The sequence below is a fragment of the Nannobrachium achirus genome (assembly GCF_963921795.1).
Source record: "Nannobrachium achirus genome assembly, chromosome: 19".
Taxonomy (NCBI): domain Eukaryota; kingdom Metazoa; phylum Chordata; class Actinopteri; order Myctophiformes; family Myctophidae; genus Nannobrachium; species Nannobrachium achirus.
Genome location: NC_137826.1, coordinates 38,062,482 through 38,079,355, shown reverse-complemented (window position 1 = coordinate 38,079,355; position 16,874 = coordinate 38,062,482). Strand labels below are relative to the sequence as shown.

The window sequence follows — 16,874 nt, the reverse complement described above, 5'->3', positions numbered from 1 at the left end:
GAAGAAAGCAGCAAGGAGAGAGACAGAAAAGGCAAGAAGAGAGAATGTAAGGACAGCAGAGAGACTTTTAATCAAACCAGTAAGACTCCCTAATCGATAAGTGACCGTCAGGTTGCATACACAAACTTTAGAAGGCAATCGTAGCCAATCAGATTTTAGGCCAAAATCGGTAGGAGCAGTGTCCTAAAATCGGCCTGATGGTGGCGCTAGAAGAGGACCATGTGAGAAATAAAATGGCTCTGAAAATATAGCAGTTGTCAGTGAAGTTGTAATTGTGTATGTCTGCCACATGGGGGCAAATGTAACTGAATAGTAGCATAATGCCACTGCTGTGGAATTTATGACACTTTATGTGTCCCATTGCACAACAGTCCTGTTCCATGAACTGAGAGAACACACACACACACACACACACACACACACACACACACACACACACACACACACACACACACACACACACACACACACACACACACACACACACACACACACCCTTTATACCAACACTACTTGTTACCTAACAGGTAGGGCAAGTGGAGCGATGCCTCAGTGATTTTATCAACACACTGTAAAAAAAGAATCTAGGTCGGCAAAATACTCCTTGAAAGTGCCACTGCTAACACATAATGGGAATACACAGCACTATCCTCTGCATTTAATGTATGTGTTTACCTTGTTTACTGTAAGCCACTCTGGATAAAGAGCATCTGCTAAATGCCTAAATTATACATTGTAAATTGGAATAAGACCATAAGAGTTTCCAGGAGAACACAGTGGATATACGTTTCCAGCAAGGGGTGCAAAAGTTCATCAAATATTATAAACAAAAAAATTGACAAAAATAGAAGATCTACAAACACAATGTGACACGTTGTGAGCTTGTAGATCTGCGATTTCTTGCTGTTTTTGAACAACACTTGTGCAAGGAGGTACAAAATAGTTGTTAAACAGACTTATGGATTTGGTTGATTCTATAAAAAAGATCCCCAAAACTGTGCTTCTTAGTTTGATTAATTAAAAAGAAAAGTAATCGCTATAACCATTTGAAGCACGTTGAGTCATGTTTCAGCTCATCTGCATGAGAAAAGGCCAGTAGGCTATGTTTTTCCCAGCAGAGCATATTTTTTACAGTGCAGGGCGGGCACTGATAAATCATCAGGTAAGACAGGTCCACGTGTTTACAGCTGGCTCACTGACAGAGTCATTCACAGACAACAAAGACACAGAGAGACAAAACAAGCAAAAGCAACAAGCAAACGGGTAGGCGGTCATAAGGATGAGTGGGAAGCTACAGTAGGCTATGAAAAGAACCCTTCCAAAGTGTGATTCAGGTTTGACAGGGACAAGGAAGTTAGTGTCGAAAAGGAAACTAAACTCTAAACATTGAGTGGCGGCGGAAAAACTTCAGAAAAGTAAGTAATACAATCTTCCACTTATTGTTGTTCAACTAAAGTCTATTTGAACAAGAATCAATAATCAACCAGGTTTAAAAAACTGTGATGTCATGCTTGTCAGTGAAATTGATTCTATATATGGACATGTATTCTTAAGTTGTGTTAAGTTGTGACTACTATACTTCTTCTTCTTCTTTTGTGTATCATCGTCCTTGATGATTGGTTGACAACATTTTATTTCACAAGGAACACATTATATTGGATCAATTGAAACATTTTTTTTTTTGCCATTTCCTGAAAAGTAACAGTGATAACAACAGAACTGTGGTTTTTAACAGGTTCCTGGTTTAGCCATAAAACACAAATAAATTCTCTTTCCTTGACCTGTTCCCTCGACCCCCCCCCCACTCCCACCCCTCTCTCTCTCTGTACCACAGATGTCTTCAGATCTTCCTGTTCCTAAGCCAAGAGCTCGATATAAAAGAGACGGAATTAACAGTCTACTGTCTGAGCCTTCAGTAGAAAGGTCCAAACACTATTTATTTACATTTACAGAACACTGATTAAATTGATGTCTAGTGTAATATATTGTACACAAGTAACTTATTGTAGCACTAAATACTTACACACGAGTTAAAATTCAACAACATTGTAAATTGATCAAATATGATTTCCAACAAAATCTTACTCAAAATGAGCTTTTTTAAATGCAAATGTGTAAGCAAGCAGGTAATGTTGGGCACAATTACAGATTGAATTATCGAGTCACAGAAACCTCATACTGAATGCCATCTGTCTATTTCACAGTGATCTGACTGGAGATCAGCCTGCCTCATCTAATGGTGTCTATAGCAGCACAGGTACAGTGGGCTGCAGTATATTAAATATAAACACAACACAGCACAACACAGCACATATGCACGTACACAGGAAGGAGCAAGGATATGGGAATATTTCCATTAAATTGTTTTTAAGAAAAAAATTATTAATAGGGATACCACATTTCAGTCACTCTGACCTTTATCAGGCAGGCAGATGCCTGATGAATATGTTGTGGGTATCCTAATACATATTTTTAAGTGCAGGTCTCCCTTTTTTGCTCTCCGTATGAGATGGGATGAGATATGTGTATTTACAGTTATAGCTCTCCCAGAATTTGGTTGTAATATTGCACACATAAAGACACCAGTTTCACCAACTGTTCCTTACTGTATATCCCTTCAGTGAGAGTCAGGGGCATGACAAGAGTGTTGGCAGTAACAATCAGCTGGTCTAATGTTGGTACACATTTGCTACGGGCATATCTTTATATACGGATGGTTGGTCCATCCATCATGTTTTAGTCCCAAACAAGATATCACGAAAACTACTCGTTGAATTGCCATAGAACTGACACTGAGAGTGGAACCAAATGGACCCTTACGGTTCCATTTTGTATGCTCTCAAAGTTATGATGGTCTGTGGCCTAATGCATAAAAAAACTGGGGATCCTTGAAATTAAAAGGTTTGAGAATCAAAGGGCTACTAGCGGGCCGTTTATAGACTCTGACGTGTTTGTCTATTGCCTTGGAATCAGACAAACAAAAATGCTTCTTTACCTGGCTTACAGTGTTTAATTTTTACATTTCTGCCATTCATGTCCATTCTGGAGACACAAGAACATTTGTCGCATATGTTGTCTGGGGATTTAAAGCTTGTACTCGTATCTATGAATTGCTTGTACTGCGCACATAAGCAGCTGTCAAAATGAAATAAAAAAGAATCTAGACGGGACTGGAGTCTAAAATGTTGCTTTCAGTCAGTTCCTTGTAAATTATGCATTCCAGCATTCCAAATGTAAATGATAACAGTTGTCAAGCTGGCAAGCATGATTGTTGACAGTGTTAGCCACTATTCTTGTTCTAGAGCTTAAAGATAATGCCATGTCATGCCAGCTAGTTGTCACGCTACAGAGGAGCTGGAAAGTCACAAATAAGGAGTCCACTAGTTACTATAGCCTACCAGCTTTACCTACTACAGTATTATGTACTGTACGTCTTTACTTACTGAAGTAGCCTATATTCTGTTTTAGCCATACAGTAAGAGCAGTAGACCTGAAATTATTCAGTTTACATTACAAAGTGAACTTATGGAGTATTTTATGACGGTATCTCATCCAGATGAGTACATGGCAGAAGTTACATACCAAGCCAACCCCGCATACAGTAGCTTTCGCAGGAATTAAGAAACCAGCCCGGCTAGTTGAACAGCTGAGAGATATGGAACAATGCCATGTGACAGACATTGCCTGTCAGTCTAATTTTAGAGACGTCATAATCCTTACGGTAATTCAGACCCACAGGCAATATGCGCGCCAGGTTCATTTCGATGTAAAAACTTCTTCGTCCGGTCATCATCATGACCCGACAAAGATGTATGGACATCGAAAACGGTTTGCCTCCACCCTGTTAACAAAGTAAAGGCTTCAATTTGCTGAGTTTATTTGCTCCAGTGCCTTCTTTGTTCATAACCTAAAGCTCTATCAACAACTACTGTATATACTGTAGGCTACTTTCTCAACATAAGTAGAGAGATGCCTGCAACAAAGCAGAAAGCCCGCAGCACTCCAATTTAGATACAGTCTTTTCGGTGCACGGCTCAAAAGAACATGCGAGGTGAAGAAGTTGCCAGCACTCAAGGAATCTCCTTTTTGAAAAAGTTTTATTTACCTCACAACAGGCTCAGAACGGACGCGTTTCGACCAACTAGGTCTTCATCAGTGTTAGTAATGCTGTTGAAGACCTAGTTGGTCGAAACGCGTCCGTTCTGAGCCTGTGAGGTAAATAAAACATTTTCAAAGTGCTGGCAACTTCTTCACCTCGTACTTTCTCAACATCAAATGCCCTTGAGCAGGGCATGTTGGAGTTGAGCCAGTGTAACAGAGGTGATCCGAACCTCCCCATCCAGCTTCGAACCCAGGTCTCCCGCGTGAAAGTCCAATATCTTAACCACTAGACCAAAGAGCCATCTCTTTCGTATGGGGGAGATACTAGACTTTTGATGCTTCAAGGCTGGGGCTGCAACTCTCTCCGTCACACTCACCCCCCTTTGACCTCATCCTACGGGGAAGCCCAAACCGGGTCACGGCACCAATGTAACGGAGATGATCCGAACCTCCCCACCCGGCTTCGAACCCGGGTCTCCCGCGTGAAAGTCCAATATCTTAACCACTAGACCAAAGAAAGATCTCTTTGTTCTGGGGGAGATACTAGACTTTTGAGGCTTCAAGGCTGGGGCTGCGACTCTCTCCATCACACCAGCTAGCCTGGTTGTTAGGTATTCTTAGTCAGAAGATTAGTGAAAATAGCCGATCTTGTGAGCATCTGCTATTTTAAAGTTATACTATGTAACTTTTTTTATAAAACATATCTTAAAATTGTCCTAACTATTAAATCGCTAAAGTTTTAGAACCCCCACTCCGTTAATTTCAGCCCCAAAAGCCTTTTCTTTATATGTTTTCTACATAGCTGTGACAGGGGCTGTATTTCCCGGCAAAATGATGTCATCTCCCACATGATACACTACCGGCCAATCACAGCGCGGATCATACACCACCGGCCAATCACAGCAAGTCTTGCTGTCTCTAAAGGAAGTAGCTTCCCTCAGCAACTGTGTTTACATTGGTGAAGGAATCTTGCCTGCTACTCCCTCAATCCTGGTCTAAAAATGATGGGAGACGGCTCTACGGATGCGTATCGGCGAGGTGGAGGTGCTCGCGGCGGAGTGGCGACTCCGGCCGAAAAAAGCAATACCGCTACTGACCACTAGTTGAGCAGCTTCCACAGTACAGCTTTAACTATTTTTTCACTCTAGCTTAAGAAAAATAGGAACACCAGGTTGAAAGTGGTTAATTTAATGTGTTGACAGATATGCCTTGAGGAAGAAGAACTGTGCTGAACCGATTTCAATTTGCCATTAATGTGGCCTTAGTAAGCTGTTCTGGTTGAATATGAACAAAACAACCTTGTAAGGGTTAACTTCTGAACAATATTTTCACAAAACATTCAAACCGGTTTTGGCCAGACAAAGCTGATTAGTTGCTCCACACAGGTGGTAATTTAGGCATCTATTTTTCCATGAGGCATACCATCTCTCTCTCTCTCTCTCTCTCTCTCTCTCTCTCTCTCTCTCTCTCTCTCTCTCTCTCTCTCTCTCTTCACAAACAGGTCTTACTGTAGGTATCCACCAATAAGACTCTATGACATCACTAAATCTCAGCTAGATCCCTGACAATATGGGTAAAACTACAGTATTGTATTGTCTTTCCTGTGACGTGACTCAATTCCAGACATTACATGGTTTTATTTTGTTGTTTTGTACACGTTTATTTTCCCAATGTAAAACTAAAAAAACAAAAAAAGATTGGCTTTTAACAACATGAGCCCTATTTTTATACTTTTTATACTATGTCATATGATGCTGTCGTGTGGCAATGATAGTTGATCGACAAACTGCATTGCGAGCTTGTAAATCTGCTACACGCAGGGGTCTTCAACCTTTTCAGGCCAGGGACCCCCAAACTGATGGGGAGATGGAGCAGGTACCCCCTACCACCTCGTAGGGTGGGGGGGTCAGGGCTACGACAGATTTTTTTATTTTAAACATGTACAAGTTACAGCGACCAGGGTGGGCCGTACCACTACCATTTCTACTACTTATTAACTGAGAACCAATGTTAATAATATCAACAATCTGTCAATTGCATAGTAATCATGTATTCAAGCTATTCAAAATGGATAGAATCATAATTAATTTTTTAATATGAATGTGAAAAATGAAAAAAAGAAAGAAAAAAAAACATTTTTTGAAATCTTTTTTTTTTTTAAGCAATAATTTCGCGGACCCCCTGCAGTACCTCCGCGGACCCCCTAGGGGTCGCGGACCCCCTGTTGAAGACCCCTACAGTAAGCTCTAAATAGGGACGCAAGGTTGAAAGTGATGAAAAACAGCCTACACATACACTATTTCCCAAACTAACATAGTGATGCTCAGAAGCGGGGATTGAATCTGGGGCTCCAACTTATCAGACCAACACACAACCCGTTGTACCAATAGGGCTGAGCCTGATTGGCTGTTGTGCCTTGGCTATACTAACTATGGGGGCTACAATATGACACAATTATCTTGGCTATGTAAAATTGTGTAACTATTTTTGGCATGCCATTAGATGAAAATGTTTTTACAAATTACAAAACAGCGCATCTACAAGATCACAGGGTGTCGCAATGCGTTGTGAGCTTGGCCATTTCCATGGCATGACACCACCAAGGAAGGCTTGGGTTGAGTGGCTAAGTGCTTCCATTCAGTTCTCCTTGGATTGATCAGCATAACATGTGGTGTTTCTAAAGTACAAGTCCTGAACTTTTCCCCTCCATCCTTCTCTCTCAGGAAATGATAATCCTCTTCCTCCTTTCATCAACGGGTCAGACCCAGCCAACCTCAGCCTGGCTGGCGTAGCGAACATCATCTCATTCAACATCCCCAGTCTGGCTGGGGTTGTTAATTCCATCGCCGGCATTCCTCCCAGTCCCAACCCTCCAACTGCTGCCACTGCACCTCCAAGCCCATGTCCGCCTAGCCTAGATAGCTTGGCTAGCAACGTAGCAACTAATATACCTAGCTTAGCGGGGGTTGTTAACTCTGTCGCCAACCCTGCTACTGCTGCCAGCACACCAACTGTTAACCCTGTTACTTCCGACTCCAATGTACCTAGCTTAGACAACATAGTTGGCTCTTTGGCCAGTATACCAGTCTTTGCAGGGTTTGTGCCCTACCCCACAGCGGCCATGCCACTGAATGCTGTTCATGGCCCCAGGGCCAATGTTTGGCCATACACAGGTGCAGCTAGCTTCAATGGCTCCATACCCACCCATATGCCAGGCTTAGCAGGGGCGGCTGGTGTTGCTTCTGACCCTAATGTTGCCATGTTTCATCGTCCTAACCTGGGTCCTATGGCGGTCACAATGCCCTCAATGACCATGCCCTCAACTACTGCTCCCACAAACCAGATGCATCGCCCTCCCACTCTCCATACACCTGCGGCTGGCAGCGACGCAGGTAAATCAATCAATCAATCAATCAATGGAACTGCAGTAGTTCTCAAAGTGGTCTATAACTCTGAGAAATTAAAAGGTTTAAGAACCACTGTGTTACTGAGCCTTGCATGTTTGAACTTAAGATGTAAAATAATAATTAAAAACAATATTAATAATTATAATAATGATGATGATGATGATGATGATGATGATGATGATGATGATGATAATCAACAGTTCCAGATGTTGAGGCCATGTCCAGGATGGTGATGGCCACATTGGACCCCTCCATGGACCAGACTGCTCTTCTGAACTTCCCACCCGCAGAGGGCGCTATCAGTCCTGGCCCAATGGAAGGAGGTATTGAACTAGAACTACATTCTGTCGAGGTGCCAACTTGCATCTTGTGCACAAGTAGGCCATACTTGTGCACCAGCAGAGCGCGCCATGAGGTGCGCTCACCGCTGGCATCACCACTGGCGATGCCAGTGACATCACCACTGGAATCACCAGGAATGCTGGTCCCTCATTGGCTGTTAATGATGACGTTGCCAGAAATCCTGGTCCCTGTTTGGGCTACCAGATTAAACACGGGCAGACACCAACACACAATTATATATGTACATTCGTACATACACAGCCGAAGGCAGTACTTGCGCGCTCTGCTGGTGCAAGTAATAATTCATTTTGCACTATTTTACTACTCCCAAGTGTTGCTTTTGGCAGTGGTCCTCAAACCACTTGAGAACCACTGACTCATACAGCTGTCTGATCCCTACTCGTTCTCTACAGCTTCCAGTCCCTCCCCCATGACCATAAAAGGTCAGGATCCCTACATCACTGTGCTGGCCGGTTGGGGCTGTGAGGAGGAACCCGACACTGAGTCGTCCAATGAGGAAGAAGATTCGGGAGCTGCTCCCGCCTCCTCTGAAGCTGATAGGCCGACGTCAGGGAAACCTGAAAAAAATCCGGAGTCGACTTGCACTGCCAACACCAATGGGTAAAGAAAACGGATAGGACAGCTTTGGGCTGGGCTCCATTGGTGGGCCATGGGGAAATTGTAATGGGCCCCAAATAATTGGCAAAATACTGAGAATGTATTCGTAACACAATAACAAACATTCAATTAAACACTGTTTATGTTGCAGACCTCCAACCGGCCAATCGGACCGTGTGCGTCGACTCCCCTGTCGGGCACCTCCTCCGCCTCCCCCTACCAACACTGCTAACCAATCACAAGAGCAGGGCGACGCTCGCAAGCGGAAGATCCCCAGGTATATGTGCATGCACACACGCCCGTGCACACACATGCATGCACACGCACACACACACACACACACACACACACACACACACACACACACACACACACACACTAATATCTGACCAGGCATCAAAATATGACTAGTTGGATGAGAATGCGAAGAGAATGTGTTGCAGTATACCTTTCTGTACCTTTGTCTCAACATGTGTGTGTGTGCGTGTGTGTGTGTGTGTGTGTGTGTGTGTGTGTGTGTGTGTGTGTGTGTGTGTGTGTGTGTGTGTGTGTGTGTGTGTGTGTGTGTGTGTGTGTGTGTGTGTGTATCCGTGTATGCGTGTCTGGCCTCTAGGGCTGCGACAATTCGTGTGTCAAGAAAGAAGGGAGCTCCGACTCCCCAACAGGTGAAAAATGACCTGTCTCAAAGCGGCTGGCTGGATGTATGGAAAGGATTCAGGTATGATAAACAGACATACAGTCAGTAAGACAAGATAGACATGGTTAAATACATTCACTGTAGTGTAGATAGATCACTTACAGCCAAGATATAATTGTGATCCATTTTCTGTTGCATCGTCCTGTAGACACAGTGTCCTTTGGGCAACGCTGGATGGACAACTCATGTCTCTGTGGAAGAAACGTACAGTGAGTACATTTCTCTGGGTCTGTCTCTGAAACTCACTGTCTATCCAAAACTAATTCTAGAATCTTATTACATTTGAGCAACATGCTTTAAAATAAATAACCAGTGTGGTAGGATTTTACTATTTGGTGGTTTTACAGTGGACCATAATTCTGTAATTTCCCACAGGTTCTGCTTTAGTGCAAACCCGAAATGAATTGCCCACTAACTAAGTCCTTAAATCTTTTAACAAAACTCTCACTTGTTATGATACATTTAAAGTGCATGTTCAAGATAAATGTGTGTTTAGATAGAGCTTTCAGCTTTTGTAGGCTCATGTGGTCATTGGTCAGACCCACTATCTTATGTCATAATTTCCAGTGACATAGAATCACAAGTCAGATCTCAGGTATAAGCATTCTATAAGCCATTATGAGTTTTAACTTAAATAGTGTAACCCTAACCCTAGAAAAATAACTGAAATGACCATTAAAAGTACAGTTTCCCTTTGGACAAAAACATGTTTGCCTTCCAGGATAAGTTCAGTGAGGTGGTGTTCCATGTCTCCAACATCACCAACATAAAGAAGCAGGACAAGGGACGATTTTCCATCTACTTCAGGAAGAAACACTATGACTTCATGGCCCACAGTGATGGTAGGAGTCTGCTCTTTTTTTGTTAACCTTCTTGTATTATACAAACATCCTTCAAATACACCCAATATCGACAGAGAAAACATCAATTCCATGTTTAGACAGAGCGATAAGCAAGATTTAGAGAAGACCATAGGCCACTAGGGCTGTCACGATATGACATTTAACATTACGATTAATTGTCGCTCAAATAATTGGCGATTTACGATTTAATTGTGTTTTTGTCGTTGACAATTACATTTCTGTTTGGCTTTTAGGCTTTGAAGTTGCACATGGTAGATATGACTAAACTAAATATACAAAGAAATTACTGACATATTTGACAACTTTATACTTGAAAATGAACATTGATAGTGGAAATAGCCGATCTACAAGCTCACAACGCGTCGCGATGCGACGCGTTGTGAGCTTGTAGATCTGCTATTTCCACTAGTTTTGACTTAAAAAAAATATATATTTTTCAACATGGAAACGATTATGACAATTATGAAAAATAATCGCGATTAGACGATTATGTAATAATTGTGACAGCCCTAGGCCACGACAAATGACTCAATCTGAGCAGGTTTGTCATGAGGTGGAGATGGGACTCCAGGAAGAGAAAGCTTGTACTGTAGTTTCCCTGAAATTACATCATCAGAGCAACATTTTTTAGATTCTGCACAGTCCAAAAATAGTGAACGTCTCATGCAAACTGATGTGATCTATGGTTGAATGTCAAAGCCTTAAAATTGTTTAAATAGTTTGACAAACTCCCCGTATTCCGCCGCAGTCTGAAAACTATCACTCCACATCAACAACACTCCTCTCCTTGCTTCTATGAAGAATGAAGATGTATGTTGGTTACTTGTTCCAACTTGCTATGTATGTTATTTAGAGTACCGTTTTCCTTGATTTAGATGTTCTTATAAGACAGATGCTAGGTTTGATGTTTGCCGTGTACGACTTTACTTACACAAGCATTTACCCTGTCGTTTGTTGTCTAGGGTCCATATAATTGACTCTGATCTTGCAATTTGTCACACTGGAAAAGAGAGTCTGCCAAATGCCTAAATTGTTATTGTAAATCAAAGAATAGAACATACTGTATACTTTATTTTTCCAGTGGTGCAAGAAGCCTGGGTATCTTCTCTCCTCGCAACTCGTGGCCAGGCTAGCCCCAACCCTCCAGAACTCCATCGGCCAATAACTATCAAGGATCCTCGAAGCAAAGCATATGCTGCTATCTGGGGTCATGACCTCTGGATTTATCATAATAAGGAGGTGAATACAGAAGCACACGATGGCTTTCAACAATTTTGTGTACATTCTGAAAGAGTTATTATGGGTAGTAAGCTTTTTGCAACCTTCTTAACCCATTGTAACTTAGGTGTCCTTTATTCCAGGGTTTAGAGACAATTTCTTTAACATAATTAAATTAACATAGGTTACACACAGTAGATGCTAATGTTGACTGAGAATATGTCATTATTGCCATACTGTTTTGTGGTGGGGCAGGGCAACCCATTACTTATGTTTGGATAACTGATTGTGCCTTTAATGTATTTCAGGACTACCAGTTGGGTGTAGGTTCTTTCTACATTTCACTGAAGGTGGCATCTCCGAAACAGACAGGAAAACATAGCTTCAGCCTATTGACTCCATACAAAACATTCAAGTACGTGTAAATTATATTTTTTCTCACCTTGATCATCTTTCTTCTCTTTAGTGTTATCTTTTCTTTTCTCCTCCTCTATTCTAAATCATCAGGTTTTCTTTTACCATTACTAATTTTCTTTCATATTTTCATTCCTTAGATTTTTTTAATGTGTTTTATCTTCTGTCGACTGTGCCTTCCATCCCTGTTGTGTGCTCTGTGCTCTGATGGTTTCTTTCTGTTCTGGCCGGTAAACGCCCTCCTGAGTCCCCCATGTGTGTCCTGCAGTCTGCTTCACCAGCTGTCCCCAATCACCTCGTTACAGACAGTATCATGTATTTAACCTGTGGATTTTGCCTGTCCTAGATGCTTGTTCATAGTTCGTCATCATCTTAGCAGCTGCAGTTCTTACAAATTAATATCTAGTGTTATCTAGTCTGTTTAACAGCATGACCACTCTGTGTAGTCCACCTGTATGTACATGCTTTGAAGGCAGAGCCAACTTTCAATATATATGGATGCAAGCTATTGAAACCATATCATACAAAGCAAACCAACCTTGATAGTATAAGTATACTACTGTATACAATACTATTATGCAAAATGAAATAGGGCTGGAAAATTTAAACACTGCAACAACAGTAGATGTTTTAGACAAAAGTTCAACAAAATATTTTTTGTAAAATCCGTACCATGCCTGCAAATATCTTTTTCTATAAGTCTTTAAAAAATGTACCAGTAGGTCTATGTGTAACTTTTCCTGATGAAATATGTGTGGTTATTTCTCAAAGAGAGCATACATGTGGTGGGAGATGGTACAAGTAAAAGTGAATAATGTGCTCAGTGCTCTGGTGTGTTGTTCCCAGTGACATTGATATCTCTGCAGAGGCCAGCTCTTTATGGTAGCTGGGCAGGGCCTAACATAAAGTGCTACCATAAAATAATGGCCTAGGTAGACATTTCCTCTGCTGAAAGAGTATTCAGCCTGCACATTGCCATGCATGTTTTCTCTCTAAAACATTTTAAAACGTGAATTAACGACAGACAGTACGTTACGATAATTAATTTAACGCCTTCCTTCAATTGTTGTTACACATATACTAATATAGACACATTAGTTTAATGTTTAAGTAAGCAATTTACCCCGAGTGAGAGGACATTATGCTCTGATAATGTCCTGTGTTAGGGGGTGATCGGACGAGGCGAAGCCGAGTCCGATAACCCCCTAACACAGGACATTATCAGAGCATAATGTCCGACCCCGAGTGGTAAATAGCTTTTCTACCACTTTTTCCCATATACATGAAAGAAAACACATAGTTGTAACTTGCAAGGATCTTAAGTTACAATCATTATTGCCTATAAAACTTCCGCCATAACAACAAATAGTGCCACAAACAACATCTTCTACTCACCACCAGATGGCGCCAACTCCATGCTGAGACAGATGTCGCCTTACGCGACCGAGTATTTCCCGGTGAATCTGTGCGCAAAGGTGGGGGCCGATGGGCAAGGAGGGTTGCGAGCTTATGAGAAACAACTAAAATAAGACCTTAAAACCTGGCGAAAACAGTTGCGTGCATTAGCGCAAATGGAAAACATTCAATTAACTTCTGAAAAGCCTACACGGCCTTTAAACAGCGTGCATACGGTGCATTAGATGAGGATAAATGAAATCATTAAATGGAAATCATTAAATTAACTTCTGAAAAGGCTTCTTCTAAGCCTACACTATATAGCCTACTAAAAACGAGTGAATCTTGCCACACGTGAATAATTGTGGTTCAGTGGTTGTAAACAATAACACAGACAATATAAAATCCTTAGTCTAGTTGTGGGAAGAAAAGGATATCATCATCATCATGGCCCCAAATAACTTTTAAATATCTTGCAATTGGAGACGAGTCTCTTACTAAATCGGCAAGAGTGCCTCTCATTTTCAATACATAAAGGCTAAGCTATAGAACCTCTCCATCATCAGCAATAGTCAGTGGTGGTGCGTGTCCCCCAGACCCCCACACTCCCAAGCCCCCACCTTTGCGCACAGATTCACCGGGAAATACTCGGTCGCCTAGCTTACAGCTAAGCTAACGTCAGTTAAAAGCACCGTTCCGGCCGTAAATAGAGGCTGTTCGCTTCCAGAAAGGCATAGGTTCAGAGAAAAGGGGCTTTAAAGTTGGCGGATTGCATTGGATCCAAATAAATCGGCGACGATAGTACGCACGTTGGTAAACATAGGACCGCTGCGACCGTCATTTGTTGGTGGGGGGAAAGGTGTTCCGACCATAGCGTTCCGACTCCCTCCTGAAGTCCCCGGATGCGTTCATCGCGTATTGATCTCGGAAATGTGCCTCATTTGCATGTACATCCGGGCATTTCACACATTCCGGCTATTGTGGCCTCATTTACTACTGTTTTAAGCCAATCACAATCCAGTATTTGAACACGTGACTAGAAAAAGTGGTAGAAAACAATTTTTACTATAGCTATGGTCATACCTAGCCTAGTAAACTACCAACTTCCGTAAGCAATGGTTTCTGGAAGAGGGCGGTTTACGAGGCTAGGTCATACCCACATTGCAAAATTGACCGGGCCACACAGACCACTTTCACTCAGCCCACATACAGAAAGGCATTACATGACAGCACTGGAGTGACCCAGACCTCAGCCAGATTTGGGCCACATATGGCCCATGACATAGCCAGATCTCAGCCAATTGCATGACCATAGATGGCCCTCTTCTAGCCTTATTTGGGACCAGACACATTTCAGCACTGGTTCCATCCAGATATCAGCTTCAAGTATACCATAGCTGGCTCTAGTCTGGACCAATTGCCTATTGTTTGTCACTGAAACTTTCATTTGTTTTAGACGGGATACTGTGAGGACACTGTAACCTCTATGTTGCTCTTGTTTTTTCTGTATAGTGCAGGATAGTTGTATAGGTGTATTCTCTTGTACTGTTGATGGTGCTTTTTGAGCGGTGGTCATACCGTCTCCTATACGTGGCCGTGTGTGTATGCGTCCGTCCGTCCGGCCGTCCGGCCGTGTATGTAGCCTCAAGCCTCCAGTACCTTTTCTGACCACACATGTTAAGGGAGGGGCGCTGTTGTTCTCACACACACACACACACACACACACACACACACACACACACACACACACACACACACACACACACACACACACACACACACACACACACACAGGGGGGAAGGGTGGGTCAGCATGTGTGGTCAAGTATTATTATTATTATTAACAAACTGAATGTTTTAGGGTCAAATAAATTAGAGTGTGTGAAGAAACTACAGCAGTGTAAAGCACACTAACCCCGCTGCACCCACCCAGTAGTGCTGTTGCACAGCCTCCACGACCACCGCTCAGTTCACACGGGTGTGATTTTTATTGTTATTTCTTACCATATTGGTGTATCTATCTTACTTATCTTATTCGGCTTCAGTTCTTGATGAATTTAATACACAGGACCACAGTGGAAACAAGCCATTAGGATTTCTTTCTACTGTTAATAAAGTATTCAATCAATCAATCAATCAATCAATCAATCAATCAATTAATCAATCAATCAATCGATACATTACTTTCTAACTCTTAACTGCTGTGCTGCCTATCTGGTACTGGAATTCCCTCATGTGTTCAATTTAGGTATCTATCTATCTATCTGTCTGTCTGTCTGTCTGTCTGTCTGTCTGTCTGTCTGTCTGTCTGTCTGTCTGTCTGTCTGTCTGTCTATTTATCTGCTCCTGGGTCTTTCATTATATCCATGTGAGTCATAATTTTGCTTTATTGCTCTAATTCCATTTCCTTCCTTGATATTTAGCTTTCCTGGAATTTCTTCTGTGTCTCTTTTCCTTATCATTCTTACTTGACCCCTCAATGTCTTCCTGTTTCAGTTTTTCTGTCGAGTCGTCCAAGGACCTGCCTGTCTGGCTGGACCATCTGACCTCCACCATCCGCAGTGCCCTGTCCTGCAGCCAGGTGGCGCAACGTCTGTGGGAGAGCCCCTTTAACAAGGTCTGTGGTGACTGTGGAGCAGCTAACCCTGAATGGGCCTCTGTCAACCTGTTGCTGCTCCTGTGTGAGCCATGTGCTGGTAAGAGTTATAGGATCCCAACAAAACCGTTTGGCTCAGATTGGCTGCATATGACTGTCAGTGTTAAAACGTACTATCAGTGCTTTGTTTGACTTACATAGGAAACACAACCGGACATATCAATCCGTCGAAGTAATTAATTTCCATGGAGAGAGTGTCGTACCAAACAATGTAATTGTATGAGAGAGGGTGTAGCAAGAATATTAAACTAGCCTTGTTAACTACTTTTATTTTGTTTGTCCACACTTCCCTTTCGAACTGCATTCCAACTGAACCACAGGGTTCAGTTGGAATTCTAACAAACCGGTTCAACCATAAACAGATAAATAACATGTTATTTCATTGGCAACACTTAACAATTGTACTGGCCAGCTGCCAGAGGTGATCTGTAATGCTCAAAATAGCAGAATGCTAACAAATCCATCTGCTAAAATGAATCTCTCTCTCTCTCTCTCTCTCTCTCTCTCTCTCTCTCTCTCTCTCTCTCTCTCTCTCTCTCTCTCTCTCACACACACACACACACACACACACACACACACACACACACACACACACACACACACACACACAGGGCAGCATCGTGCAATGGGCAGTAGGGTGTCCAAGGTTCGGAGCCTCAAGTTGGATGACAAGGTCTGGACTGAACCACTGATGAAGGTGAGGGTGAGATTGATTGGGCTGTACCATCCGTACAGTACACAACACCAAAGATGGCAGATTAGACAATATGAAGCACATTAAAGGTGTAGTAAGTATCCTTACCTGAAAATGCATTTTCTGTTTACTTCAGAGCTGGAGAATTAACACCTGTTACTTAATTTGAGTTAAGGATTGGTGCGACCGTGTGTGTTGACACTCTTTGACAGAAATCTCTCAGGGCAAACGACTGCCATGCGCTCGCATGGCCTAGTATTCCAGTTCACTGGTGGAGCTGTTGCCCGTTGGCACCTATAGCAACCTGCACAGACTTCAAAAGATAATATTTATATTAAACATGCCACTAAGATTAATTGTTAGGTAGTAAACAGATGCTTTGAATTTCAGGTGCTTTGAATTTCAAGATGACAGGATACTAACTTTACAATTGTAAAAAGGATATACTAGTATCATTATTATATTTTTT

At 42.2% G+C, this 16,874-nt stretch overlaps 1 protein-coding gene across 1 annotated transcript in view; it reads left to right on the top strand.

The window, feature by feature from the left end:
- Positions 1 to 1,279: 1,279 nt before the first annotated feature.
- LOC308304806 (arf-GAP with Rho-GAP domain, ANK repeat and PH domain-containing protein 1) overlaps positions 1,280 to 16,874 on the top strand; it is a gene marked incomplete at its 5' end in the record, with an annotated part of 24,437 nt that continues 8,842 nt past the window's right edge. The window contains 12 exons of the mRNA XM_080749436.1: positions 1,280 to 1,296; positions 2,205 to 2,257; positions 6,825 to 7,493; positions 8,264 to 8,417; positions 8,620 to 8,745; positions 9,106 to 9,186; positions 9,314 to 9,374; positions 9,887 to 10,007; positions 11,110 to 11,267; positions 11,555 to 11,661; positions 15,552 to 15,751; positions 16,323 to 16,408. Of these exons, the coding sequence (XP_080605562.1) occupies positions 1,280 to 1,296; positions 2,205 to 2,257; positions 6,825 to 7,493; positions 8,264 to 8,417; positions 8,620 to 8,745; positions 9,106 to 9,186; positions 9,314 to 9,374; positions 9,887 to 10,007; positions 11,110 to 11,267; positions 11,555 to 11,661; positions 15,552 to 15,751; positions 16,323 to 16,408 (1,833 nt within the window). The remainder of the gene's footprint in view (positions 1,297 to 2,204; positions 2,258 to 6,824; positions 7,494 to 8,263; positions 8,418 to 8,619; positions 8,746 to 9,105; positions 9,187 to 9,313; positions 9,375 to 9,886; positions 10,008 to 11,109; positions 11,268 to 11,554; positions 11,662 to 15,551; positions 15,752 to 16,322; positions 16,409 to 16,874) is intronic.